The sequence below is a fragment of the Squalius cephalus genome, assembly GCF_949319135.1.
Source record: "Squalius cephalus genome assembly, chromosome: 12".
Taxonomy (NCBI): domain Eukaryota; kingdom Metazoa; phylum Chordata; class Actinopteri; order Cypriniformes; family Leuciscidae; genus Squalius; species Squalius cephalus.
The window spans coordinates 28,997,185-29,024,056 of NC_137133.1; the positions used below are offsets into that span (position 1 = coordinate 28,997,185).

The following is a 26,872-nucleotide window of genomic DNA, read 5'->3' on the forward strand; positions in this document are numbered from 1 at the left end:
TATTTATATATACAAATTTAATTATACACAGTACACACACATATTATTAAAAACAAACTTTTATTTTGGATGCGATTAATCGCGATTAATCTTTTGACAGCCCTAATATATATATATATATATATATATACAGGATGGGCCATTTATATGGATACACCGTAATAACATGGGAATGGTTGGTGATATTAAAGTCCTGTTTGTGGCACATTAGTATATGTGAGGGGGCAAACTCCTCAAGATGGGTGGTGACCATGGTGGCCATTTAGAAGTCCACAAACAGGGAACACCAACCATTCCCATGTTATTACGGTGTATCCATATAAATGGCCCACCCTGTATATATATATATATATATATATATATATATATATATATATATATATATATATATATATATAATCAATATCTATATCTAATGTCTAAAAATCACACATTTTTTAAAGTGACCATGCACTGCATATAGCCATACATAAGCAACACATAAACAACAGCAAAAGTGTGACACAGAACAAACACGGGGACAAATATTATCAGACCTGTGACCAATTTTTGGGTCACGACACACCCGTTGAGAATCACTTAATGTATTTGCCTCGCTCTTTAGATTTATACATCAACAGACTACAGTTTCAGAATAATATAATCGAAAATATAAAAATCCATATTTAAACATATTGAACAGTATCCAAATTGTTTTAGCCTATATATTACATTGAAACAAAAAAGAAAGTGTTTTTCATATAGCATTTATTTAGTTTTCATATAGCATTACATATAGTTTTTCATAAAGCATAAACCAGAGTTTAATGTGCATCACCACATCTTGCCACATTATTAATAAAATAAATGCGATATGAAAAACACTATTTCTTTTTTGTTTCAATGTAATATATAGGCTAAAACAATTTGGATACTGTTCAATATGTTTGAATATGGATATTTTTGATTATATTATTCTGAAACTGCAGTCTGTTGATGCATAAATCTAAAGAGCGAGGCAAATTAAACCTTTACTATACTGTACTATACTTACTTTCACCAAAATAGCATAGTTAACACAGTTATTGTTGGAATTGTAAAACCTAATGGCTTAATAATATGCGGTTTGATGACAATAATACCAGGCTACCACTGTTTTACTGTAGTAGCTTAACTAGGATGTTTGTAAATGTGTTTACCTTGTACCTAGTGTGCTACATAGTATACTAGCCTATATATTGTAGTACTACTATATACTGTACTCGTTCATTAGATTTGTAAGTTTAATAACATCTAGAGAGAGAAACCATCAGGCATTCTCGATGACTAACGTTTGACTGGAATGCGATGTGTCAGACCGAAAGTGCAAATCAAAATATCGATCCCGACCTTTCATTATTCCAGCAATGTAGGTTTCGTTTCTAACGCGTGGTGTTTTTGGGAAAAGGGTGATTTGTCTTCTCACCTCCAAGCCTAGAAAACAACGAACGGACAGTCTCAGGATTACTGTAGTCTCAACTTCCCGGAAGGGTGACGTATTCTCCCCTGGCGAGAATACTCGAGTAGGCTAGTGTTAAAGAAACACTCTGTGCTTCTTCTGAAAGTGCTTTGTGCGCCACTTAACCTGTGTCTGTGACACAAAAGCCACATCACCTGGTGTTAGAAATAAATCAATAAATAAATAAAAGTATATGAAATATTAACATAATCTGACTGTCACATTTTGAACAAACTATAGGCCTATTCTTGTCTGAACTAAATCTGTCATTATTTACTCGTTCCAAAACTGTATGAATTTCTTTCGTCTGCTGAACACAAAAGAATATATTTTGAAGAATATGGGTAACCAAACAGACATAGTATGGAGGGAGATTTTTTTCTTTATGATGCTCTTTACATCAGAAAAAACTTGGAATGGAAAGGAATATTGTAATATTGTAATTGTAATGTTTGAATATTGCAATATTGTCATATCGCTTTAAAACCACAAGCCTTGGTTTTTCATCATGCCCCAGGGGACGTTTTAAACTTGTGTAAGTAGCCTACATTTGAACCGAATTGGATGGAGAAGAAAGAATACATATGTGTGTGAGTATGTGTGTGTGTGTGTGTGTGTGTGTGTGTGTGTGTTCTATATATATATGTGTGTGTGTGTGTGTATGTATGCTGTGTGTAAATATATTTACATTCAAAATTCTTTGTATTGCAGAAATTAGTACATAAATGGCACAGAGAGACTAGATATAATTAGGACATATTATATATTTAAATGGTGATTATAATGATGATGATTATAATGCTGATTGTGAAGATCTAAATATATTTAGATCTTCACAATCAGCATTATAATCATCATCAATATAATCATCATTATTAATAATGTTGCATATCTTTCATTTCACTTCACACAAAGTGTTTATCTATCACTTTTGTTTTTACCATAATTGGTAAAACATTATTATAATCATATTTAATCATTATTAAATGAAAGATATATGAAACATTATTATAATCATATTTATAACCCACATGTAAAATGTTCATAAAGTTATTCTAATGTGGTTTAATGATGGTTTATACTCTTTTAAATGATTAAATAAGTGCAAACATACAAATTACTTCCTTTAAAAATGGGACTGTTAACAGAATTTTGATAAGAATTCTTATCAAAAAACTGATTAGACTAAGACCTGCAATAAACGTATAAGATTGTTTGAGTGGATGCGTCATAAAAACAAAACTGAAAGACAGATGACTGTAAATTGCTCTTCACATCCATTGTTCATGGACCTTTATCTTAAACACAGTTTGTACAAGTGCCTTTTCTTTTACTCAAACTTTTCACATTTTTGGAGATCAACAAGTTACAACAGATGGAAGAGTGAAATCCCTTCTCCTGAAACTTCACAGTGTATTAATAGCTAACAGGTCAGTATTGACATCATAACAGCTGTATCCATGTCGCAGACACAAAATGGCCACAGGCCTTTAAACACCTGTTTGACTTTATACGATGGAGCGTAAGCAGAACTCTATGACGCGACTCTGCCCTGCCAGATATGATAAAGAGATGATAAGATGGTGAATACTTCTATATTAAGCTCTGTGTAAGGTTTTAGATATAGATCATTCGGAAAAGTCCACACATGTCCACACATCTATCTCAATAATTTGTATATTGTGGAGTGACTATTTAATTATGGACGCATTTGATCACAAGCACCATTTTAGTTTCAGCAGCACCTGTTGTTATTGTGATTTTGGTTTACACTTACACTCTAAAAAAGCATTTGATTAATAAGCTATGACAACATAAGTTTTTACATTGTTTTAACTCATCAAAGTAAGTTAAGCAATTTTCAACTTTTTTATAAGTTATACAAGATTCAACTATTTAAGTCAGTTTAATGTAATTTAAGTTGAAATTGAAAACATTGAGTTGATTGTACTTAAAAATTTAAATCAGTTTAAAAACTGAATACACACATCAAATGAATACATTTCATAGGATATTATGTCTGTAATACATATATCAAACATACATCAGCAATTATTTAGAAACATTTGGACACATAAGCCACGTTTAATAATGTATGAATTTCATTGCATTGAGCAACATAAAATCAAATCATACTGCATCTGCAAACAATACGAGACATTTTCTCAGAACTAACTTCCCTTTTCTAACCAACTGGCGTCAAGGTGATAGTGAATGTATAAAGTCAGTTCCCCTCAAGTTCACACAGCTGTTAATAACCGCAGATTACATTATATGGACATGTTGTTTTGAAAAGAAAGCGTTCCAATGCTGTTTATCCTATTTAACAGTACATTTATTGTTTTTAAACCCAACAAACTTCTTTTTCTAAAAAAAAACAACTAGCTTGAAAAAATTGTAACGTATAATAATCCTATTTGGTTTGGATTTTAAAAGATTTATAAATACTGCTTATCTGTCCATGTACTTTTTGAGGCCATCAGTGGATAAACAACTAATTCATTTTATAGTACTTCATTTTTAAAGTATGTTTTTGAGCCTTTGCAAGATGCAAATATGGAAAAATAAACCACATCAAATGCTGAATAGAATACTTCAAAAACATAAATCAACAAATATCTTTATCGATGGATGTCAAAACAACATCAACAGCAAATGCACTTAATATGAGTCAAATGGAACTCCTTCATTACCCAGATTCATTAATTCGGAGAACATAGTTTTTGAGCCAGACAGCCATCATTTATCTCGGGAAAAGTAAATATTGCCATGTTTTGACTTTGTGTCAGGTTTAGACACAGCTCCATGGTAACATTATTTTGTGTTCAAGCACAATTGTATTAATAAGGGAGTGTTTTAGTAGTGATTGCATCAGAAAAAATCACTGGAAATTTCTAGAACACAGAGCGTGTACTGGGGTGGGTAATGACCCAACCAGAGCAAGAAAGCTGCAGTTCACGTCCAGGAGAGGAATGCAGACAGACTGCCCACTCCCTAAAATCACTCCAAAATTATTCCGTTAAATATCCATCCACAACTCAAAATAAACAGACAAATGCTATGAGCTCTAATGTTTATTTCAGCACTTTTTGTCTTCATATGATTATTTCAGTCATACGTTTTGTAGATGTTTTTTTTTTTTTTACTATTACAAAAATAATATGCATATCTGTTCTAAAACAACTACATCTGTATTAACAATTAAATAAAATGCAGCTTTAATTGAACATAAACAACATTTCCACTAGCTTAAAGGGATAGTTCACTCAAAAATGAAAATTCTGTCATCATTTACTCACCCTCAAGTTGTTTCAAACCTGTATGAATTTCTTAATTTCTACAAAGGAAGATATTTTGAAGAATGTCGGTAACTAAACAGTTGATGGGCCCCATTGACTTCCACAGTGTTTTCCCCCCATACTATAGAAGTCAATGGGATCCATCAAGTGTTAGTTACCCATATGTTCTTTTGTGTTCAGCAGAAGACAGAAATTCATACAGGTTTGGGTGAACTTCCCTTTAACATTGATTAACCCACAGATAAAACAGGACATTAAAAGAGGTTCACAACAATCAAATTAAAACATAATAAAGCCAGGTTTATTTACAACCTTGATTATATTTTAAAAGTCGGACACACTGTAAAATGTCAACTCACTTAAATTGAAACGTTTGTAAATTCGAAGTGCTGCCAAAGTTTCACTGATAATTACCTTTTCAATCTACAAATTTAATGAAGAAAAACATCATGAATCAACCTCTAATAACCCATAAAAATTAAGTATAAATCACAGAAATCACTAGGACAAGTGAAATGGTTGAACAGGAGCATGTTAAATGGTGAAAACCTTACTGCCGTACACATGCAAACCCAAATGATAATATTTGATAACAAAATGTTCATTATAAAACACAGCGATACACTGACCTTGGGATCAACTCTCCATCTTCATTACAATTTCTCCATTTACAGACAAAAAAAGAGTGTGTTTAACAGAGTGAGAAGGCTTTTCTGGTCTCATTCTGACCAACTAGCCAGTCAATCTCCCCTCTCCCAAGTCTTTTTTTTTTCAAAACTATTCAGTACATGACATTAGAGCATACCAGAGATCCCATGTCATTATACGGGTATGTCTTTATTTGCTCATTAGGTTAACATGTCATCCTGCTACGATTTCGATTACTCCATTGTACAGACAGGGCGGGGGGCTGAGCATGCCCAGTTATGGTGCGCGCAGAAGGGTTGCCTGATTGCATCATCGCAAAGACAGCTTTCCTGATACTATAAATAGGGTGACGTCACTCGCTCCGCCTCTTGTAGTAGTTCACGTCCTCCAGCTATTAAAAGGGGTGATGCAACGAACCGGGCGACAACAGTAACTTTACCAGCTGAGAGCGAGAACACTCGAGCCGGTGGAGAGCATCACAACACGCGCGTTTTATTCAGCCAAAACAAGGTGAGTGACAACATTGTTTCACTTGTTATTTATGGGTTTTTGTTGTACCTGCTCTATAACACACTGTGGAAAATGTCGAGGCTATGTTGTAATAAATCAACTAAACCGGTGACTGAATTCAATATAATTGTGTTTTTGGATCTAGCGATTGTTTATAATAGCTATTCAAAACGTTATCTTATATTTTACTATATGTATTTATATTTAATTCAAATTTTTTAATTTTATAATCTAAGTTATCTTGTTCTCAAGAGTAGTTGCAAAACGTGCGGAACTGCGCTGCAGTAACTCGTGTTGTAATATTTGAATAATAACTGATTATGATATTCTGTTGGCGAATCTTTGAAAAAAAAATATTTACATCAATAACAGTTTATATTAGCGATCAACTTTTAGGCTACGGTGTCACCGGATTAGAGTTTATTAAACAGTTAAAGATGATTTTACAGGATTATAGGCTACTGATTATGATTGTAGACCTGCTATGCATATAATTAGAGCATATATTTTACAAAACATTTGAGTATGGTAATTGAATGTAGTCGCATAACTTTTGAAAAAAACGATAACATAAAGAAAGTGTGATAGGCTATATTGAATAAGCTAAATGCACTACGTCACTGTGACTGTAAAAAAAAAAAAAATACGGTAAAATATTGACAACTGTGGTTGTGGTTTTTAGGGCAACCTAAAAGAAACCCTTTAAAAAATAATGTGATGTTATAAGCATTACTACTATTAAATTACTAACTTGTTTGAGCTATTCAAATCTGTTTGCCATTGTAAATATAGGCTATTGAGAATAAGAGAATATGTGGTACAATATAAGGCTTTAATGAACTTTACTTTGATGAAAATTTGCCTCTGTAGCAACTGTGGCCTTATGATATAATAATAATAAGACAGAGCATAGATTTACAAACAAAAAGCACCTAAATGTAAATGAACTAAATGTGAGAGTCTGGGAATACCCCTTTCTCACTAAATCATAACAGTATTTTACTTTAAGAGTATATTTATGGACTTGTGAAATATATTTTTCAATTGTAAATAATATATTGAAATAATACATATATTTAATACAATTATATAAATTCATACTTTTTATTTCTAGAATACATTTTTACAGTGCAATTACATGTATTGATTTAATTATTATTATTTTTTACAGTTAATCATTCAGTAGGTTTTTACAGTAGCATTTTTACATTCTAACTATTTTACCAACTAACTTTTTTACAGTTAAGTTGGCAGTCTAATATTTTATAGAGAAGTTTGATAGTTTGTTACTGACTACAAAAACTTTGATATTATCTTTCCTTATTAAGACCATGACTTAAATCTTGCTTCATATGTCATAGATTTCGGAATGATGCTTCAGCATCCTGGCTTGGGTTCCTTGGAGATCAGTGCATCGGCTTTGGTTCCCTGCCTCTCCCCGCCAGGCTCTCTCACACTGGACGACTTCACCAACTTCACTCCATTAGTGAAAGAGGAGCTGCGCTACGCCATCCAGAACAAACGCATGTCCAACGGCATGAGCACCGCGACCACTGATCGAGCGTGTATGAACAGCGAACGACCCACTGAGCAACCTGTAATGAAGCGAGTGGTAAGAATGACTCATTTACAGTTATAACATTTAAAACGAATGTAATTTCTTCTATTTCACATTAGTTATATTGAGTAACACACACGTAGAAAAGCCATGCTTGCACAATTCATTCTTCATCCACTTGTGGACCTAATTCAGAATCATTAGATCTTTTCGTAAAATCCATATTCATTACACAATGTGGGCATATGTTTAATGTATGTGATGAATATTTTAATTCTAGGCCACTCCAGAGGAGACTGAACGAAGAAAAAGAAGGAGGGAAAGAAACAAAGTTGCAGCAGCAAAATGCCGAAACAAGAAAAAGGAGAAAACTGATCATTTACAAAAGGTAGTCTTTGTTATTTTCTCTTTATATATTGTGTGTATATATATATAATGATATAATATAATTGATATAATTATTTTATATATATATATGTATATGTGTGTGTGTGTGTGTGTGTGTGTGTATTTAAAGTATACATAATTTAATATATATATATATATATATATATATATATATATATATATTTCTAAAATATTACAAACATTTTACACTCATTCATATTTAATGAATGGCTTTTGTTTTTTTTGATTCAGGAGTCCGAGAAGCTGGAGTCCATCAATGCCGAGTTGAAAGCCCAGATTGAGGAGCTGAAGAACCAAAAGCAGCAGCTAGTTTACATGCTCAACCTGCACAGGCCCACCTGTATCGTCCGCGCTCAGAACGGCCAGACCCCTGAAGATGAAAGGAAGCTCTTCATCCAGCAAATCAAAGAGACCACCCTGCAGGGTCTGAATCTAACCATAAATGGACCAACACACACCGCGATACCAACTAGCTGTGGGCATCTCTGAATCACAAACTGTACAGGCAAGAAGCTAATGGCTCCGCAGCCCTCGCCAAGGAACACTGGAAGGTTCACCCACGTTATAAAGGACTAAAACACGGGTGCCCGCCATGATGCCGCTCAAGGTCGGTCTGATGTACACTGAAAGAAGGAGACTGTTAAAGCACTAAAGTGTTGAGGGACGTCTGATGCGTTTTTCTCTTATTTAAACGTGTTCGTAAATGTATGTTTAACATGATATGCTTTTTTTGTATGCACCAAAGCTTGATGTCATGTTGATGCTAGAACAACATGATTCTCTTTATTTATCGGCTTGTTGGTTAAATGAAACCCTGGCGGTGTGTTTGACAGCAAGTACTATTCTAGTGAGCGGGGGGAAACCTAGTGATTTGTGTGTATCTTTTTCTTTTTTTTTTTGGCAGACATACAGGGTGAGGAATGAAGTTGTTTAGTTTAGTTACATGTATCTGTGGCCTCTGTCTTGTTAAGTGTCCACATAACATGCCATGTGAAGTATTTCAAGCTGCTACTAATCTCTCAGGACTTGGGCTCTAAATATTACAGGAAACTCATGCTAAAACAGATTAAATAACAGGGAAGTCGACGATGAGTGGACTTTGAGACACCGCTTACAAGGAAGTCTCTACCCTTCGCCACTGAAAGCCTGTCTATCACCTCAACCATCTGACTGTTGATGTTACAATGCTGTGAGCAGTAGGGTCTGCATTTATCAGCCCACTGTAAAAAAGAAAAAGAAAAAAGAAAGTGTTTTTTGTGCTTTTAGCAAGGACATACTTATTTTCTGATGTATACTGTAGCTGTGTGTTGTTATTGTCTAGATGCACAAACCTCTACACTCCCAGCTAACAGGGAACGTTCTGACAAGGTTCTCTTAAAGTTATGAGCAAATGTTCTTCCAGTAACATTAATAGAATGTTCCTTCAAAGTTATCTGGTTTTTCAAAACGTTATTAATACATTGTTCATGCAACATCTTTTTCTGTTATTAACATGTTACTAGCTACTTGTTTCAGAACAATCAGAGAACATTCAAAAGTGACATTCTCATAATGTTTGCAAAAATGTTTCAAATGGAACGTTTGCATAACCACGTTTCAGAGAACATTCAGAAATGACGTTTTCATAACTTAATGGGAATGTTAGCAAAACGTTCTCAGAATATTATTGTTAGCTGAGCTTATCCTAAATGAAAAGAAAAAAAAAAAGCTTAAAATATTCAATGCAAACCTTGAAATATTCAACGTAAAGCTCTTAATAATTGTCTGGCTATGTTCCTGGATCATGTGTCAAGCACTTTTAATGTCACGCCATGTTGTTAGTGAAGAAACACATACCACAAGACATCTGATCAGGCCCTGTGACTGCATTGCCTAATATTACAGAAAGGTGTTAGAAATTTTTAAAAAATCACTCCATTTCTACCAAATGGAGGAAACTCCCTAATCTTTTCACAAACTTCTGCCTCTTGTTTTTGACTATAGTCTAAATGTATGTACTGGAAGGTTAAGTGACGCAGGCGTCAGGTAGCTTTTTCCTTTTATTTTAGGTTGTTCAAATAGGCATGCCACAAAATGTGGTACTACTGACATTAAATGTGCAATGAAAACAAAGCTATGCTTTCTATTTGTGGTTATACCAGGTTTTATCCATCACGTCATTTCTGTCCATGTCAAAGAGTTCAAGTGCACTTGCTGTCAGAAGTCATGATTGAGGAGATAATGGGCTGTAACGTTCAATTGCATATTTATATAAATTATGGCTTCATTTTGACTGTCTGTTGTTTGTTTTTGATACTTCATTAATAAAAAAAAAGATACCACTTGCATTTGAGTCATGCTTTGCTGGTTTTATTGAGGTCAAATGTGCTTAAATAGGATTAAATCAACCTGATTGCATCAGAAGAGGCAACACCTTGTTACTTAAAATATTCTTGAGGTGTTCAAAAAGCAGTTGTGTTGAGATATTTGCTATAGGGCAAGTCCGCACATGTATAACCTGAGAAACGTGCTGACTGTAAACCCTTGAGGTGATCAAGTTCATGCAGCCCGAGAGCAATGATTCAGCATTTTCTGCTGATTTTAATTTGAATTCTTTAATTATTTCTGTTGAAGTGAGTGGTTTCATACAAGGCAAACACGTATTATGATTTGTAATTGATTAAAGATGAGGATGGGATTGGAAGGCTTCTAGAAAAAGTCTTCTGAAATTCCCTGGAACATACCTGGAGTTTTTGGTAACTCCCTTTCTGGGGAAAAATGCAGGAATTATTCAGAATTTGAAATAATTGCCTCGTTTTCAAAAATAATTTCTAGAAGAAAAAAGAAACGTGGTTGTACAGGAACTAAAAGTACCTTTTAAACATTTCTCTTTGAGAGGGAGTAACTTAGCATGACTGGTTTTAATAGGGATAAAAATACTCATTAACAAAGACTGCATAACTGTCATTGATTATCAATAACAAATACAAGATGCAACCAGGCAATGTTGTAGAAATTCTACCATATATATATATATATATATATATATATATATATAAAAAATTATATTATAAGAGGCTTTTTTGTCTACTGACAAAACAAAAATAGCCTTTAATGTGAATATGGCACTAAATAAAAACAAGGATCCAACTCCCAAGGTTGATGTTCTCTGCCAGAGTCAAAGGTGAGTTAAATATAAAATCTTATAAGGCATAGATAATCTGTTGAAAACCTAAATTAAAAACCTTCGTGCCATCGTTGCTTTGCACGCCACCCTTTCCGTGATCCACAATAAAAAAACATCCCTTTTGGCCTTTTTATTTGCTATGCTCCAGTTCAGTTTGAACTCGAGTCATTCTTATGTTTGTGCTCATCCCTTAAAGTAGAAAAACATATTTATGGGGCAATCAAGTCCGAGTTGCTACTCATTGCTTCATCATCGCTGATGCAGATTGATGTCAGACATGTGATGATAAACTCTCAGAAATTACTCCCGGATAACTTCCACCTCTTTTCAGAAAACATAAAGCGCCCATAAAGAAACGCTGTATTACCATCACCAGGAAACAAACACTCCTTGTTCACATTTGTTTCCCAATCAGTGAACTAAAATGAATCACTGTTTGTAATTAAAATAATTCAACCAGGTATGAATACACCTTTGGAACTAAATGATCACCTCACAGAATGCATAACGTGGGACATAAATATTTTGAATGTGAAATGAATTTTCTATTTAGATAGGCCTACAAAATACATTGCATTCCTTTGACATCTTACTGTGAGCCGGAAGTGACCCCGATTCTAACTCCTTGACCTGACTTTCACAGTAATGCAAGTGCACTTTGCCCTATCAGAATGTGAACAAACATGGTTACAGCCCTTGGCAAATGCAATCAGCGGAAACTTCACATTCTGATGCAACCATTTAAAACTGTTGCAATGGAATCTTCAGATGTCAAAAAGGGTGTTGTAATGCTATTTCAAACTCCAGTGTTATAACCTTTGAATGTGATTGTAATGATTTGAAAGTTTTGATGTAATGCATTCCAGACTGACAGGTTTTTACCCTGTAAGATGGCAGGACTGCTTTTTACTCCTTCAGGGTAAAAACAAAAAGTACCCTTCACTACCCTGTAGTTTCTTTTCGTAGATTAATGGATGCATTCAGCGAAGTGTCTAGACAACTTCCTGCCCAGTAACATGGAAATGCCCTTCTTTTTATTATGAGGGAGCTCAAGGAAGCGTGGGTTCAGTGGGAACTTCAATGTCCACATTCTTCTTTAAGTTCCTGTTAGGTTTCCAAGAGTTTTTTAGATGCGAGTCCCAAGGGCAACGACCAACAGTCCATACCAGGAACTTACAGATAAGGAAGGAAGAGTTACCATAACAGAACGAAGACACACCCCTAATTTCCCATTTCAAAATGGGAATTTGCATTCGCCTCTTTTCAGATTTGAAAACATGTCCACTTTAAAGGAAATGATAAACAGTTTCTGATAATCTTTTCTACTTCCTTCTATTTTCGTGTTGTGACAAGAAGAGACGCAGCCTGAACTTTTACGATGTAGCCTAGCCTAGAAGACATACATTTGTTGCAAATATTGATTAAACTGATTATATACAAACTATATCTATTTTTCAGAGATTAAAGAAATTGATTATATAAAATATTTAGATAAAATAACATTTCGATACGTTCATTGACAATGTGTCCACTAGAGGGCATGGCAATCAAGGAATTGTAATAGGCCACAAAAGACCCATCTATCCATCCATCTATCTATCTATCTATCTATCTATCTATCTATCTATCTATCTATCTATCTATCTATCTATCTATCTATCTATCTATCTATCTATCTATCTATCTATCTATCTATCTATCTATCTATCTATCTATCTATCTATCTAAAAATATACTGGGTTTTCTAGCTTTTTAAATATAATTAGCCTACGTTACAGCTTTTCTCAGTCGCTTTGGTGCATTTCTCAGATCAGTGCTAATGCCATGTTGCTCAAAATGTATTAAACAGTTCTCTGTGCAATAGTCTTACCCCTCAAAACATCTAGTCATTAGTTCATCGTATAAGCCATTAAATGCAAAATGGTTGATCTAGTTGTCATAAACTGTCAAGCATATTTTCTACACATTTCTATTAGACTTTTTGTAAATGTGCCATGAATTGATGAATTGTGCAGGTGAATCTTGACTTTCACTAGATCAACCAATGAGAAATCAGTTCTCTGAAATAGCTCAAAGTTCATCTCATCTCATGAACCTTCAGTTGGCAAGCATACAGTGCTGCATGCAAAAGCAAAGTTCTGCTTAAGGAGTCTTTCCTGTGTTTGCCTTTCTAATGTTGCATTTTCGCCTTTGTGCCCCTCTTTCTTTTTCTTTTCTATATCACAATAATATTGTAATGTTATTTTTTGTCAGACCACTATTAAAAGTGTAACTGTGAATCCTATCCAGAGAGATGAACTAAAGAGTTTGAGTATGTTACAGGCTTTTGCAGGTAATCCAATGTGTGGTGCTGTTTTGTACGAATTGTTTTGAGAATGCACATACTTCTTTGCAAATATTAAGGATGATTTGAGAAATGCACCAAAGCGACTGAGAAAAACTGTAAATCCCTCCCTCCCCTATATTCAAACTTCCAAATTAACATCGTTTTTTTTTTAATTGCTAAAACGCTAAATCCCATTCTCTGAACCAAATTCTCAATAAATAAGTCGAATAAATCACGCTTCTGTAAAACATATGTGAAAGGAGAATGTATGTGTGCGAGAGTAGAAATGTATGTGCGAAAGGAGAATGAATGTGAATGTGAGAGTAGAATGTGAGAGTAGAAATGTATGTGAAAGGAGAATGTATGAGTGTGACATTAGAAATGTATGTATGTAATAGGTACAGTATGTGTGTGACAGTAGAAATGTATGCATGTGAAATGAGAATGTATGAGTGTGACAGTAGACATGTATGTATGTATGTGAAAGGTATGTACACTCAGAAAAAAAGGTACAAAAGCTGTCACTGGGACAGTAACCTTCAAAAGGGTTCTAATATGTACCATTTAGGTACTAATATGTACACGTTTGATACCAATATGTACCTTTGAGGGACTTAAATGCACTCTTTAGGTACAAAGGTGTACCTTTTGAAAAGTTACCGCCACAGTGACAGCTTTTGTACCTTTTTTTCTGAGAGTGTATGAATGTATTTTTTTTATTTCATCCAAAGAAGACATTTTTATACGGAACTTGCTCTGTGTCTATTGTTACTGAAACTCTCTGATATTTTGGGAAGAGGTAATACATTCAAATCAAGGAATACAAACCTTTGTGACCAGAAAGTTAATAGAGGTGTTAGTTTCATTGCCATTTGCATTCATATGGTTTACTGTACTTTACATACCAGATGACCCATTTGTGATGCATCACGTATAAAATAATACCTTTTTATATCGTTGCAAACAGTATAATGAGGCTATGCGTCATTATAATTGCTGTGAAAAAAAAAATCTGCATTTTAAACTTGTGCGCTAAACAATTCCCAAATCAAAAATAATGCAATACTTTTTCTGAAGAAATCCTTTACACTAAAGCCATTCTAAACAATTCCATATGCACTAGCATAGTCATGAACAAATTATACTCGAATGTTTTTTACATTCTCAAACAATGCTTTTCAGCTTTAACGTTTTAAAACGAAAGTCAACAGATCCATGAGGAACGCTAGGACTTTTCAGAAGAGAAGAGAAAACTGGAAGAGAAATATAGAAGTGTGTACCCTGCACTGGTTAGGAAGGTAAGCCCATGGGAGTTTGAGGAAGTGATACATACAAGAAAAAAATCTGACCACCATCTTTACCGCAACCACCCCCAGATATGGTTTCAACACAAATGAGAGAGACAAAAAAAAAAAACACACATTTGGTCCTTTTCTGGTTCAGTGACCTCATTTTAATAGAAATTGTATCACTATTACAATTTAAGTAATACTGGATTTCAACCTGAATCTGCGTCATAGAGTTTAAAAACAGAGTGATTCCTTTTTATTAAAATAAAATAATTCTCCTAACACTTACGATACACACCCACAGCAAACCATGAACATGCAAGTCAAGTCACCTTTATTTATATAGCGCTTTTTACAACACAGATTGTACCAAAGCAGCTTCACATTGATAACATGAAAATACAACAAAGTTTGTTTCTAGAAGAAAATTGTGTCATCGGCCACCCTAAGTAAGGCAGATAAATAATAATCTTGCAACTATTTCTGCAAGACAGAATAGTAACATTGACATTTGAATTAAGCTGTTGTGGTTATTTTTAATAGTGCAGCCATAACAAAACTGCTAACAGAGTTTTGAAACCAACCTTAGGTATTTTGGTCGGATACGCTCTCTTAAAGCAGAAGTCCCTTCTCGCATGTCCTTCATTCACAGCCCACTAACTGTGGTAAAACAGATGGTTTAGTTAGTGGTTATGGACTCTATCACAGTAAATATGGTGGATTTATTCACGTGAGGCATAACCCCATGGGAAAAGTAACATACGACTACAGAGAATCTGTATTCTGAACCTGTCAAAATGCAAACGAGAATGTTTGAGCGTGAATTAATCTTTCAACTGCATGTTAACGGAAAACACAGCATACTGAACTCACGGGTTAATACTTTAAAATAAAAAGCATAAAAACTTCATGCCGCAAGTCTGCATGAATCACTTGCATTTAGGATACTTCATTTATCCTTAAATGGAAATTCAGACATCATGAGCATCAGATGTGAATGTCTTTATCTAGACATAAACTCGGGTGGCACTGTGCCTGCGGACCGTGTCGTGGAGGTCATACCACAGTTCAAGACAGGGCATAAAGGCTCATGGGCTTTGAGGGCATCTGTTAAGCATTGCTGTTCCTCAATCAAAAGCTGGACTTCCTTCCTCAGCATGCTGTTCTCCTGTTCCAGACACTCGTACTCCTGGTTACACAAAAGTTCAGTATGTCAAAAACCACATCAATCACATGGTGTATTTTCACCCACAATTGTCAACATATGTCTGTATGAGGCAAAAAAAAAAAAAAAAAAAAAGCTAAACCTGCAGTTTATCAGTGCTGAAATCAACATATTTTACATTCTATAAAGTAGGCTATATATAATAAGCAGGTTGCAAACCTCGTGTAACTCGTCAGCTCTCTGGGTTTGTTTTTTGCGGCTTCTCTGTGCAGCAACTCGGTTCTTTTCTCTTCTTTTCAACCTTTTCTCATCATCATCAGAGCTCTGAATCATAATCAGATGTTGTAGAAGTTATGCTGAGTCGTTTCTTGTACATTTTACATTACTGTGCAGGATTAATGTATTAGTAAACCATAAAATCATTTTGGGTGGCACTGATCCATCGATGAGAAAGATGTTAGAAAGTAGTTTGTAAAGTATGTAGACTACATTTTTACTCATTTATAACATTGTTTATGCGTTTGTAATAATTTAAAGAAAAGAAACAAGCATAAAAAGTAACATACCTCACTCTTTCGAAACAACCGTAAAGCTGGAGCATCATTTCGAGTAAAGTTACTTGTCGCATTGAAAAGTGACATGACAGGTGCAGGAGAGCACGAGCACAATGAAGACTTACGCCCACTAAACTGGATAGAAAATTAAAGCAGCGAATTAGGAGGCCGTGTTAATTAGCGCAAAGGTAGACATTTTTAAACTGTCAGTCAACGTGCTACAGTGACATTAGTGATTTCTTGCAAATGCCGTCGGCGGATGTTCTTTGAAGTCACGTGGTGCTCTCTAGGACGCCACAGTAGCCTAACTTCTGGCGGTTTTCGCTTTTGGGTCATTCCCGAAATGACCGTTTTGAAAAGGTGTTTTTTTTATTTATAATTATTTAAACATTTTATGGGGTAATCAACTAAGTTACATGTACGTAACATGACTTATAAAAGGTAACATGTTTGACAGTTAATTTAGTTAATTTAATTACTAACCTTGTGGTCAAATTAAGTTACGACACTATCATGGGTTTGATAGAAATATAAATTAACCCCGATATTCTTTTCAATCCGTTTACTTTACAATTTTGTCAATTTAATGACCAAAAGACTTGATATGTACATGTATTCCTCCATCCTTTTGGAGAAAATGAGACGTAAAAAAAATAGTGTCATATAGATTTTCATCTTTATTCATGAGGGATACAAAAGAGGGACCCTTTCAATCAATGTTTAATTAGTCCACGTGTTTAATAATAATAATAAAAAAATGCCAGTTCATTTGGAAACCAACACTGGTAGACCAAGAACACCTTGTGGTATGAACCTGGACCACATCAGCACAACAGTTCTCTAAAAATGTAATTTAATGGATTTAATGGAAAAAGAAAGTGATGAAACACTTTTTTTTTTTTTTTGAAACTACATGCACAAAGGATTTCTGACCAGAATATCTCTTTACATTAAATGGGTAAGAATCAGGATAAAAAACACTTATTTAGTAGCAGGTGTCAATGCACTCCCATACTGCCCTTCTCCACACGAATGCACAAACACAAACACATACACATTAAATTGCATTTGCATCAGTCTTTTGGATGATTTTTGGAGCAGGAACATAGTCTGAACTGTACTCTGAATCAGAAGCAGCTCTTTTGATGCTGGATGGAAGCCTGTGGTGAGGGTCCGGACAGACATCTCCTACTGAGCTGCCGAACACTTCTCTGTAGACTTCCACAGTCTCCGCTGAAGTCTGCATGTCGAGAACTTGACGCAAGCCCTCAGCTGCCTGCTTCAGACTTTTCAGAGACTGAATAGAATGAAGGAAAATGGGGAATGTTAAAGGAGAACTCCGGTCAATTTTAACATTGAGCTAATTTTTTTGTACATTTGGAGTGCTGTCAATACAGAGAACAACGACAAAAATCAGTGTTGCCTACACCGAGTTATTCTATTTTAAAAATTTGCACCCTGTTGACTTCAATAGGGCAAGTACTAAACTTGCTTTTAGCCTCTTAACATCCTTGATGTGTCATTACAAGTGCACAGAAAATGTGAGTGATTCCTTCTGAGTGAACACGAGTGAGTCTGACTGCAGTAGATGTGAAAGAAGTGTATAAAAATGATGTTATTTAAGCCAGCGCAAATACCTTTGTTTACATCCTGTTTTTCGGTTGAAGTCCAAAGTAGTCGATTGCAGAGTTCACGCGCGTGATCATAGGTATTAAACCTATGCGTGTGAACTCTGCAATCGACTACTTTGGACTTCAACCGAAAAACAGGATGTAAACAAAGGTATTTGCGCTGGCTTAAATAACATCATTTTTATACACTTCTTTCACATCTACTGCAGTCAGACTCACTCGTGTTCACTCAGAAGGAATCACTCACATTTTCTGTGCACTTGTAATGACACATCAAGGATGTTAAGAGGCTAAAAGCAGGTTTAAAACTTGCCCCATTGAAGTCAACAGGGTGCAAATTTTAAAAATAGAATAACTCGGTGTAGGCAACACCGATTTTTGTCGTTGTTCTCTGTATTGACAGCACTCCAAATGTACAAAAAATGAGCTCAATGTTAAAATTGACCGGAGTTCTCCTTTAATACAAATGTATTTTTGTCTATAGCTATTACTGAAATTTTCAGCTTGTTAGGATACTTAAAGATTTTTGAGCTCAAATAGACAAGCACATAGTAACATGCAATCCAGAAGAACTGTATGACGGTAAATAACATTGATTTGTACCTTCATAACCGTACTGGCTTGTTTGAACATTGTAGGTGCAGCATCGGAAACATTTCTGATGATAGTGTCTGTGAAAACAATGTTTAACAGGTATTATTAATATTGCATAAAGCACTGTTTGTATCACAATGTACTTTTGCAAATAAAAAAAGGATGGGGGAACACACCTTGAGCTGGATCCGGCTTTATGTCTTGTGGCTTCACTGCCTGTTCATACAAACCCTAAAATAATGGATGAACAGTAAAAACATATGAACTACATACACACAGCAACATCAGGGGATTCAGTCTTTCTAGAAAATCAAGCTGAGCTGTTCTCAGAAAAAGCATAAACGTTTATTGCACTTTTTATCCCAGTGTCTCATATGAGTTACAGCAAACACAATAGACCATTATTGAATATATTAGGACATCTAGTGGCCAGAGGCGGAACATCTAAATGTTTAACATAATTCATTTACAGTGTGATGGGTGTTCCAAAATAGTTCAAATTTAATTATTATGTTAATAATAATGAATTCATTGATTGATTATGTTTTCCTTAGAAACATCACAGTTTGGATTTAAATAGGCAAATGCTTAGGAGTCTATGATTGGATCATTATTGCAGTGATTATGTTTCTAGCTTATTGTATGATTGGCAACAGTTCTTCTAACCCTAATTGATGGAGTGTGTAGCTTTTCATTTCTTAAACAACCATGTAGGAAGACACACTATGGCCATATTCCAGGATGACAATGTCGAGATCAATCAGGCTCAGATTGTGAAAGAATTGTTGGGAGAAAAATTCATTGAAAGTCTTTGGGATGTGCTGGAGTAGACTTTACTGGAGTAGCATTGTCAATACAAGGTCTTGACAAAAAATTTATGCACCTCTTGATGGAAATAACATCACAAGATTTATCACATTTCATTAATTAGGGTTAGAATAACTGTTGCCAAACATATAACATGCTAGAAGCATAATAATCACTGCCATAATGATCCAATCATAGACTATTAGTGCTGTCAAATCGATTAATCGCATCTAACATAAGAGTTTGTAAATCTATGCAAGTATAGTCTATACATACACAGTACATACAGACTTCTAATAACCATTCGTAATTCATAATTATTTGTGTAATGGAGTTTCAAATGAAAAGAACAACAGCATGTCTCACCAGAAGTTTCCTCTCTGCTCTTAATGATCGCACAACCTGCTTGCGTATTTGTTTTGGGTAAGAGTTGCGTTTGCAGGCGGTCTCTACGATCTTCTCATCCAGAATGTCATTTACAGTGCTTTCATCATCTATATATATATATATATAAAAAAAGGTTCATTATGTTGTGGCCTCGGTTTGCAAAATAAGTTCTCTGAAACTGTGACAGCAACTTACCTTCACAATATTCCTCTGACGCCTCGTCCCATGACAAGCCACCAATAACTATATTTTCTTGTACTGTGAACTCAAAATTCTAAAAGATAAGAGACAAATAAGGTGAATGGGAGAAAAAACAAAGACTATGACAACGAAGATGATGAAAAACACTTTTGAGTTAGTCTAAACACATTTACCACTACAAAAATTTACCATAGTTTCGTTATAGTAAAAGTATAGTAACCATGTCATTTTTGGCGGATTGCTTACCATTTGTATAACCACATTTTTACTACAAATACCATGTTTTTTTGGTTTTATTTGTAGTAACGTTAAACCATGGTTTATTTTCGTAAGGGATAACTACAGCCACAGTTGCAATAAAAGTCAATGTCTTAAGTAACTTATGATTATCACAAAAATACCACAGGGAAAACAGATGGTGTTACTATAGTAAAAACAAAAAACAAAACAAAAGCATGGTAAACTTGATATGGACAACAATAATCCAACTGACATATCTTTTTTGTTACTACTAGACTTACCACAACCATTTCTTGCAACAGTTTGGCCTTATCTTCTTGAGAAATATGGCATTGGCCATCGAACAACTTTTTAAATAAGTCTTTATACTTTTCAAGTTGATCACGAACAATTTTTTTCGACTTGACATTTACTCTCGAATCCGCCCCACTCGCACGGTCGTCCTCCATGACTGCCGCTTATTTTTCAAAATAACACTGGAAACGGAAGCAGAATGTGTTACTACGAAACAAACCCTGAAAAACAATTATGCTGAAGAAACGTTCCACCCTTCGCGCAATCGTGAGACGCCACACGGACAGATGGGAAAATGCTGATCATGAAAACCAAACCAACGAGTGGTTTAAAAAAATATTTTATATAGGCTACACTAAAATCATGGCAAGAGAGTTCATTGACTGCCACTGTCACCTTTCAGCAAATGAGTTTACACAGGTAAGAAAACTCATGGAGTCATCAAATTCAATTGCGAAATACTTATCTTAAAGCAATATGGTCTTATCTGTCACCTCTTTATAAATGTGTTACAACCGTACTGAGAGATTAAAAAACACTTAAACCAGACTAAGCTGGTTTGCTGGTCTCAGCTGGTTTAGGTTTGTTTCAGCAGACTGGAGTTAACTAAATGAATTATTTTGCCATGGTACAGGTACTTACAGTAAATTAGGCCACTTTTTGTCCCAAATGAAGTTACAATAATCAAAGACAAATAGTGTTTTATGTAAACTGGCTATGTATGTCGTCAGTATCATTGTGTTTAAACTTTATACAGATAAAGGGTTTGTTGCCACACCAAGCAGAAATCAAGTTCACAGTGATACAGAAGTTAGTTATTTTCATGTTTTTCCCTAGGACATAGATGATGTACTTCTGAGAGCTAAACAGGTAAGCTTTTGTCAAGCCTCTGAAAATAAATAAATAAAAACTGATAATAAACAAGATCCAAATGTTGCAACAATGACTTCTTCTGTTTAATGTAATATTAGACTGGAGTGAAAGCTCTTGTGGCAGTTACAGAGGGAGCCAGTGAGTTTGAGAAAGTTATTAAGTTGTCAAAAACGTAAGTTGAACACAACCTCTCATGTGTCAACAAAAGTTTTGGGTGAGAACATTCTCACTTTCCTGAATCTCAAAAGCATCATGCTGCCTTTAGAATGACTAAGTTATAGTGTGCTTACACAGCACCGGACACATGCAGCTTTACTAATATTTAATATTTTTCTTATAGCTATCCTGGTTTTGTGTTCCCTTGTTTTGGCATTCATCCCCTTCAAGGGTCAGGGAAAGACTTACACAGTGTCAAGGTTCAGGTGAATATGACAAAAATAACAAAGAAAGATAGTTTTACTGTGCTTCATATGCTATATTATGATCTATTGGTGCTAAAAGATTAGTTTTGTTTTGACAGGACCTGGAGCCATTCCTTCATTTGTTCCAAAAGCACAGAGATAATATCATTGCCATTGGAGAGGTACAGTATGATAGTGTCTTGGAAAATTATTTTATAATATTATTTGAATATTATTTTGAATTATTTGACCCAGCATTTACCAAACCAAAATAAAACATTAAGCTTACTTTAATTACATAGTTTTGATACCTTTTTAATGGATATTATAGTCTTGTAGCATAGAAGTTGAGACTTCCAAAGGGGCCTCAATATGACTTCAAATTATTATAAAATAAGACAGAATGAGCATTAAAATAAGCCTAAACAAGTAAATATACACAAGATATTTAGCAAACTAAATACATATTTCTTATTTTAATTCATGTCCTCAACAACATGTCCTTCTTTTCTATGAAGAAATCTAATTCCCATAGCAAGTCTAATTTCAAAAGTGTGATTTCTCGACCTGGAAAAAAAATCATGTAAATGACTCAAATCTTGTAACTCAATGCGCATTATTTTGTCTTACTGAAAATAAATTTTTCTAGTTGTGAAAAGCTCTAACATATTTTATCAAGGTAGAAATTTGCAGGAAAAAACAACAACAATATCCTTAATCCTTATCCAGTAAATCATAAAAACTTAAAAGTCATGGGGCCTTCAAATATTGTTGTATATAATGGAGGGCCTTGGAGTCAAAAAGATTGAGAACCACTGGTCTTGGGATAATGAAACTGTACGAGACTAGTAGAGCTAGGCCTCACATTTAAGTCGACTTCGAATTTTGAACTAAACTATTTTTTTTCTCAACAGATTGGTCTTGACTTTACCCCCTGGTATGCAAATACTAATCAAGAGCGTGATGAACAGATAAAAGTCTTTACAAAACAACTTGAAATATCTAAAGAACTGGATTTGCCCGTGTGAGTGGCAACATTACATTTTACTATAGAGTAACAGGCAACCATACAAGCCGCCCAGATATGTTGACATTTTAACATTACTTTGCACACAGGGCTCCAGACTGCGACCTAATTGTCACATTTTGCAATCTTTTTTCTTGCCGGTGCGACTAAATTTTGTTAGAGGTGGCACTGGTGCCACTACCATGTTGCCCAAATGATAAGAGCTGCCATTTCTGTTGCATATGAAAAACATCAAACGGCAAATGAAACAAAGAACGAAACCGCGCTTCTCTCCACAGTATTAATAACATTGCTGCGAGATCTAGTGAGAAACATTTAAATCCGGCGCAGAATTCTCTGTTATAAACCATAGATATCAGATCAAACAGCGCTGACGTGGAATCCAGAAGAAACATTGCTCCATGAACAAACAAGCTACGGATTTAATGTAGTAACGCTAACTGTTACCATGGTATTGTGGCAGAAATAGTTGAATAGTTTTTACATTATTCATGTCAGGGTTTGTGAGAGTGAAATTCAGGTACTTCTTTCCAAGTGCTTCACACTTTTTCCAGCACTTCAAAGCTCTAAATGTAATTAAATTTAAATGTTATTTTTAATGTGATAAAACACTTTATTTTAAGGGGTCCTTGTTACAGTGTAATTATACATTTAAGTACTGAGTAATATTAATTAACTACATGTACTTACTACAGTATATGGTTAGGATTAGATTTGGTTGCATGAAATTATGCATCATTTATAGTAATTACAATAGAAACTACATGAAATATTTGTAACAAGGAAACTTAAAATAAAGTGTTACCAAAATATTTAAAGTTTTCTGCAAGAACTTTATTTTACTGTCCTGTTCCTCATGTACATACGATGTACACTGCAAGTACACTTTTTTTTTTTTTTAAACATATGACTTCTTGATAAAAGTTCATTTTATCTGCATCTCAACTCAAGCTCAGTGCTTTACTGTCAAATGTGCATTTCCAAGAAATAAATGTGTAATATTATTAGTTACTGCACTAATTAATGCAAAATAATATTAATTTTATGATTAAATTACCTTCATGATTAAAACTCCTGCTACCAGATCAGGTGCTGGTGCCACCATCTGTAGAGCTTAGTGGCACCAGTGCTAAAGCCCTCAAATGTTAATGTGGAGCCCTGGCATAGCAACATATATTGTACATCCTGAACTGACAGTTCTTTTTGCAGTCTCTTTGACGCTCTTATCTCTTGTCTTGAAGGAATGTACATTCCCGCTCAGCAGCCAAGGTTACCATAGCCACAATGAAAGAACTAGGTAAGAGCTACCAGCTAGCAAATCATTGTGTCTCTGTGACCTTTCTGAATTTCTTGCATAATTCTGCTTTTATGTCTTCAGGGATTAGCCAAGCATTGTTGCATAATTTTGCTGGGAAGCCATCGGTTGCCATGGAAGGGGTTCATGCTGGATTCTCCTTCTCCTTTCCGCCTGCCGTCAGCAAAAACGAGCAGGTTTGATAAGGATTCTCTTTTAATAACTTTGCTCATCTCATCTGCCATAAAGTCATAAACAAGTATGATAAGTATGCAATAAAGATATGAAACATAAATTAAAGAATCTCAGATGACCCTGTTCCACGTCGCACATCCCGTACACAGAATGAATGTTTGAACTGGAAATATATGTACGATTTAACTGTAGAATCTCAGAAAAAATGGTACAAAAGCTGTCACTGGACAATTTACTTGAAAAAGGTTCTAATATGTACCATTTAGGTAATAATATGAACCTTTGAGGTACTAATATGCACTCTTTAGGTACAAAGGTGTACCTTTTTAAAGGGTACCGCTTCAGTGACAGCTTTTGTATGTTTTTTTTTCTGAGAGTGTATATGTGACAGACATATAGTTTAGTTTTCTTTAATATATTAATGCTGTACTTTAAATGCAGAGAGCAAAATTAATCAGACAGATTCCACTGGAACACATTTGCCTTGAGACAGACTCTCCAGCCTTGGGGCTTGACAATCATGTAAGTCCTAATCTGTTATAATTATCAGATTTTCTGTATGACTGAGATGTTTTGAACCTCACTGCCTGTGTTTTTTTTTTTTCTTTTTACTGCTCTAGGTTAGAAATGAACCCGGAAACATAACGATCAGCTGTGAATACATTGCAAAAGTTAAGGGAATATCTTCAGGTGTAGTAATGGAAGTCACAACACAAAATGCCCTTCGATTGTTTTCGAGGTTAAAAACCTAGAGTTAATATTATCTTATTTAATTTTGTAAATAAAGATCTCACTCAAAAACCAATTGGTTTTATCCATGCACTTAAAATGAGTCTGGAGCTTTTAAGCTTCAAAAAATGATGCAAAATCACTGTAAAAGTATCATAAAAGGATCTATTAGATTAGAGAGTAAATCTTTCTGGACAGTTTTGTTTTGATAAAAAATGTTCCCCATTAAAACATTATTCAAAAGTTTTTCTTTTCTGTTTCTTTAAAAAAGAAATTCACACAGGTTTTGATATAAGTATGATGGGCAAATGACAAACGTTCATTGTATGCCATTGCCAATGACTTTGTAATATCATTGTTTTATATGTAAAATAGTTTAAATAATAAAAAAATAAACCACTATGTTTTATTGCCAGATTGGTTCATTATACATGTTTATTGCTGTCTGGAGAAAACCATTTGCTCTGCACAGTGGTTGATTGCAGTTCCTCACAGTCACACCAGGTGAGCATTACTATCTGGAAGGATAAGGTAGACCATATTTTACTTTATCATGGAAAATGTTACCATAATGCTATTTGAAGTATAGTTGACTTTCCCAACAATTTTAAAAAAGAGAGTTGAGGCCCATCTTACAGCTGTCTTCGAAATGCTTTCGCTCGGGATGTGTGTTGTTGTTGCTGCCCATCCAGGAGCACCGCTGCTCGGTACTCGGAGTCTGCAGCGCGCTGAACTCACAGCTGCTCCTGAGGTGACGACGGAAGTGCTTTCTTTCTGGTAAATTCCAAGACCTGTTGGTTGCCTCTACGCAACACCACGTCTCTCTCTGCATATTCAACTTGTACAGTTGGTCTTGCTGCGATTTTGACATGGTATGCATTATATGTAGGCTACTACAGTCGAAATAGCAATAGCATATGGCCAGTTCAGTCGTTAATGTTTGGAAAGATGTAACCATGGTAACCACGCATGTAATTTCTGCCCATATAAAAAAAAACCCCTAAATTTCAGAAATCTATCAATCTATCTATCTATGTATCTATCTATCTATCTATCTATCTATCTATCTATCTATCTATCTATCTATCTATCTATCGCGTGCCTATATTATATTCATTTTAACATTTCACTGATATAGTATAAACAAGACATATAAGTCAAGACATATGTGTATAAATGAGATGTATAAATCAAAATTGTTTGTTTTCCACGCAGGCCACAACTCGGCACTTAATGTAGAATAAAATATAAGTTGAACTTAAGAAAGAATAATTATAAAGCAAAATTAAAACTGTACCGCCAAATTTAGTAGGCCTAAATGTGTTATTAATAATTCTTTCTTACATCATCGCGCTTTATTTAATTTTACTCGGTTCCCCAGGCAAGTTTGAACAGAGATTTCACAGTATTTTACTATATGAAATGGCTTTACATATTCATTTTTGTACAGTGTGCTTATTAAATAAATGAAACATTTTATGAATAAAGAAAAAAAGGCATATTACATATGAACTGCCAAAAAAGCTACATAAATGTCAGTACTGTTAAAACATTGTTTTCAGCGGGTTTTTTTTTTTTTTTTTTTTTTTTTTGTGTCTTTAAAATGTTTATTTCTAATTAAAAGTCGTTTATAAAATATAAGAAATTTGCAAATTAAGAGCAGTCTTGTGTGTTGATGGGGAAAGAGAAAAAAGTGGCTGACGCAGCTCTCATTGTTCATAGAGAGTAACGTTAGTCTACAGTAGAAATGAAAGGCTCGCCTACTTGCCCCGCCCCTTCTGCAGTCTCATTGGTCCTTG

The 26,872-nt window shown here is 34.6% G+C and overlaps 4 protein-coding genes across 6 annotated transcripts; 2 read left to right on the forward strand and 2 right to left on the reverse strand.

Moving 5' to 3' along the window:
* Nucleotides 1–5,820: 5,820 nt before the first annotated feature.
* Nucleotides 5,821–9,622, forward strand: atf3 (activating transcription factor 3). The gene is made up of 4 exons (XM_079887771.1): nt 5,821–5,934; nt 7,296–7,546; nt 7,773–7,880; nt 8,132–9,622. Exons 2-4 carry the CDS (start codon nt 7,304–7,306, stop codon nt 8,387–8,389), a joined length of 609 nt encoding a protein of 202 aa, XP_079743897.1. The 5' UTR covers nt 5,821–5,934; nt 7,296–7,303; the 3' UTR covers nt 8,390–9,622.
* Nucleotides 9,623–14,819: 5,197 nt separating this feature from the next.
* On the reverse strand, nt 14,820–16,634 carry batf3 (basic leucine zipper transcription factor, ATF-like 3). Its single transcript, XM_079889045.1, has 3 exons — nt 16,413–16,634; nt 16,066–16,170; nt 14,820–15,870 (listed from the first exon to the last, which is right to left on the reverse strand). Exons 1-3 carry the CDS (start codon nt 16,485–16,487, stop codon nt 15,685–15,687), a joined length of 366 nt encoding a protein of 121 aa, XP_079745171.1. The 5' UTR covers nt 16,488–16,634; the 3' UTR covers nt 14,820–15,684.
* Nucleotides 16,635–17,055: 421 nt separating this feature from the next.
* Nucleotides 17,056–20,766, reverse strand: nsl1 (NSL1 component of MIS12 kinetochore complex). Its single transcript, XM_079888667.1, has 6 exons — nt 20,542–20,766; nt 20,015–20,093; nt 19,799–19,926; nt 18,802–18,856; nt 18,635–18,702; nt 17,056–17,697 (listed from the first exon to the last, which is right to left on the reverse strand). The coding sequence occupies exons 1-6, from the start codon at nt 20,707–20,709 to the stop codon at nt 17,458–17,460; spliced, it is 738 nt and encodes a 245-aa protein (XP_079744793.1). The 5' UTR covers nt 20,710–20,766; the 3' UTR covers nt 17,056–17,457.
* tatdn3 (TatD DNase domain containing 3) lies at nt 20,752–25,906 on the forward strand. Of its 3 annotated transcripts, XM_079888666.1 has the most exons (13): nt 20,776–20,855; nt 20,915–20,974; nt 21,392–21,424; nt 21,526–21,599; nt 21,768–21,849; nt 21,948–22,010; nt 22,743–22,852; nt 24,097–24,152; nt 24,234–24,346; nt 24,786–24,866; nt 24,965–25,034; nt 25,490–25,577; nt 25,690–25,906. In XM_079888666.1, exons 1-13 carry the CDS (start codon nt 20,850–20,852, stop codon nt 25,826–25,828), a joined length of 975 nt encoding a protein of 324 aa, XP_079744792.1. In that variant the 5' UTR covers nt 20,776–20,849; the 3' UTR covers nt 25,829–25,906. The 3 variants fall into 3 exon arrangements, with proteins under 3 accessions (XP_079744791.1, XP_079744790.1, XP_079744792.1); XM_079888665.1 differs by having other exon boundaries at nt 20,752–20,974; nt 25,766–25,885; XM_079888664.1 differs by having other exon boundaries at nt 20,760–20,974.
* The last annotated feature ends 966 nt before the right edge of the window (nt 25,907–26,872 follow it).

Bases quoted from the DNA above. Each gene is read 5' to 3' on its own strand.
- tatdn3 (XM_079888664.1), top strand. From the start codon at position 20,789: ATGCTGAAGAAACGTTCCACCCTTCGCGCAATCGTGAGACGCCACACG. The intron at 21,850-21,947 runs GTGAATATGACA...TTGTTTTGACAG, and splicing joins TACACAGTGTCAAGGTTCAG to GACCTGGAGCCATTCCTTCA. The intron at 25,035-25,489 runs GTGTAGTAATGG...TTTTATTGCCAG, and splicing joins AGTTAAGGGAATATCTTCAG to ATTGGTTCATTATACATGTT.
- nsl1 (XM_079888667.1), bottom strand. From the start codon at position 20,709: ATGGAGGACGACCGTGCGAGTGGGGCGGATTCGAGAGTAAATGTCAAG. The intron at 18,857-19,798 runs GTGAGACATGCT...CCATTATTTTAG, and splicing joins GAGCAGAGAGGAAACTTCTG to GGTTTGTATGAACAGGCAGT. The intron at 18,703-18,801 runs GTGTGTTCCCCC...TTGTTTTCACAG, and splicing joins AAAGCCGGATCCAGCTCAAG to ACACTATCATCAGAAATGTT.
- atf3 (XM_079887771.1), top strand. From the start codon at position 7,304: ATGATGCTTCAGCATCCTGGCTTGGGTTCCTTGGAGATCAGTGCATCG. The intron at 7,547-7,772 runs GTAAGAATGACT...TTTTAATTCTAG, and splicing joins AACCTGTAATGAAGCGAGTG to GCCACTCCAGAGGAGACTGA. The intron at 7,881-8,131 runs GTAGTCTTTGTT...TTTTTGATTCAG, and splicing joins AAACTGATCATTTACAAAAG to GAGTCCGAGAAGCTGGAGTC.
- batf3 (XM_079889045.1), bottom strand. From the start codon at position 16,487: ATGTCACTTTTCAATGCGACAAGTAACTTTACTCGAAATGATGCTCCA. The intron at 16,171-16,412 runs GTATGTTACTTT...ATTATGATTCAG, and splicing joins GGTTGTTTCGAAAGAGTGAG to AGCTCTGATGATGATGAGAA. The intron at 15,871-16,065 runs GTTTGCAACCTG...TTGTGTAACCAG, and splicing joins GAGCTGACGAGTTACACGAG to GAGTACGAGTGTCTGGAACA.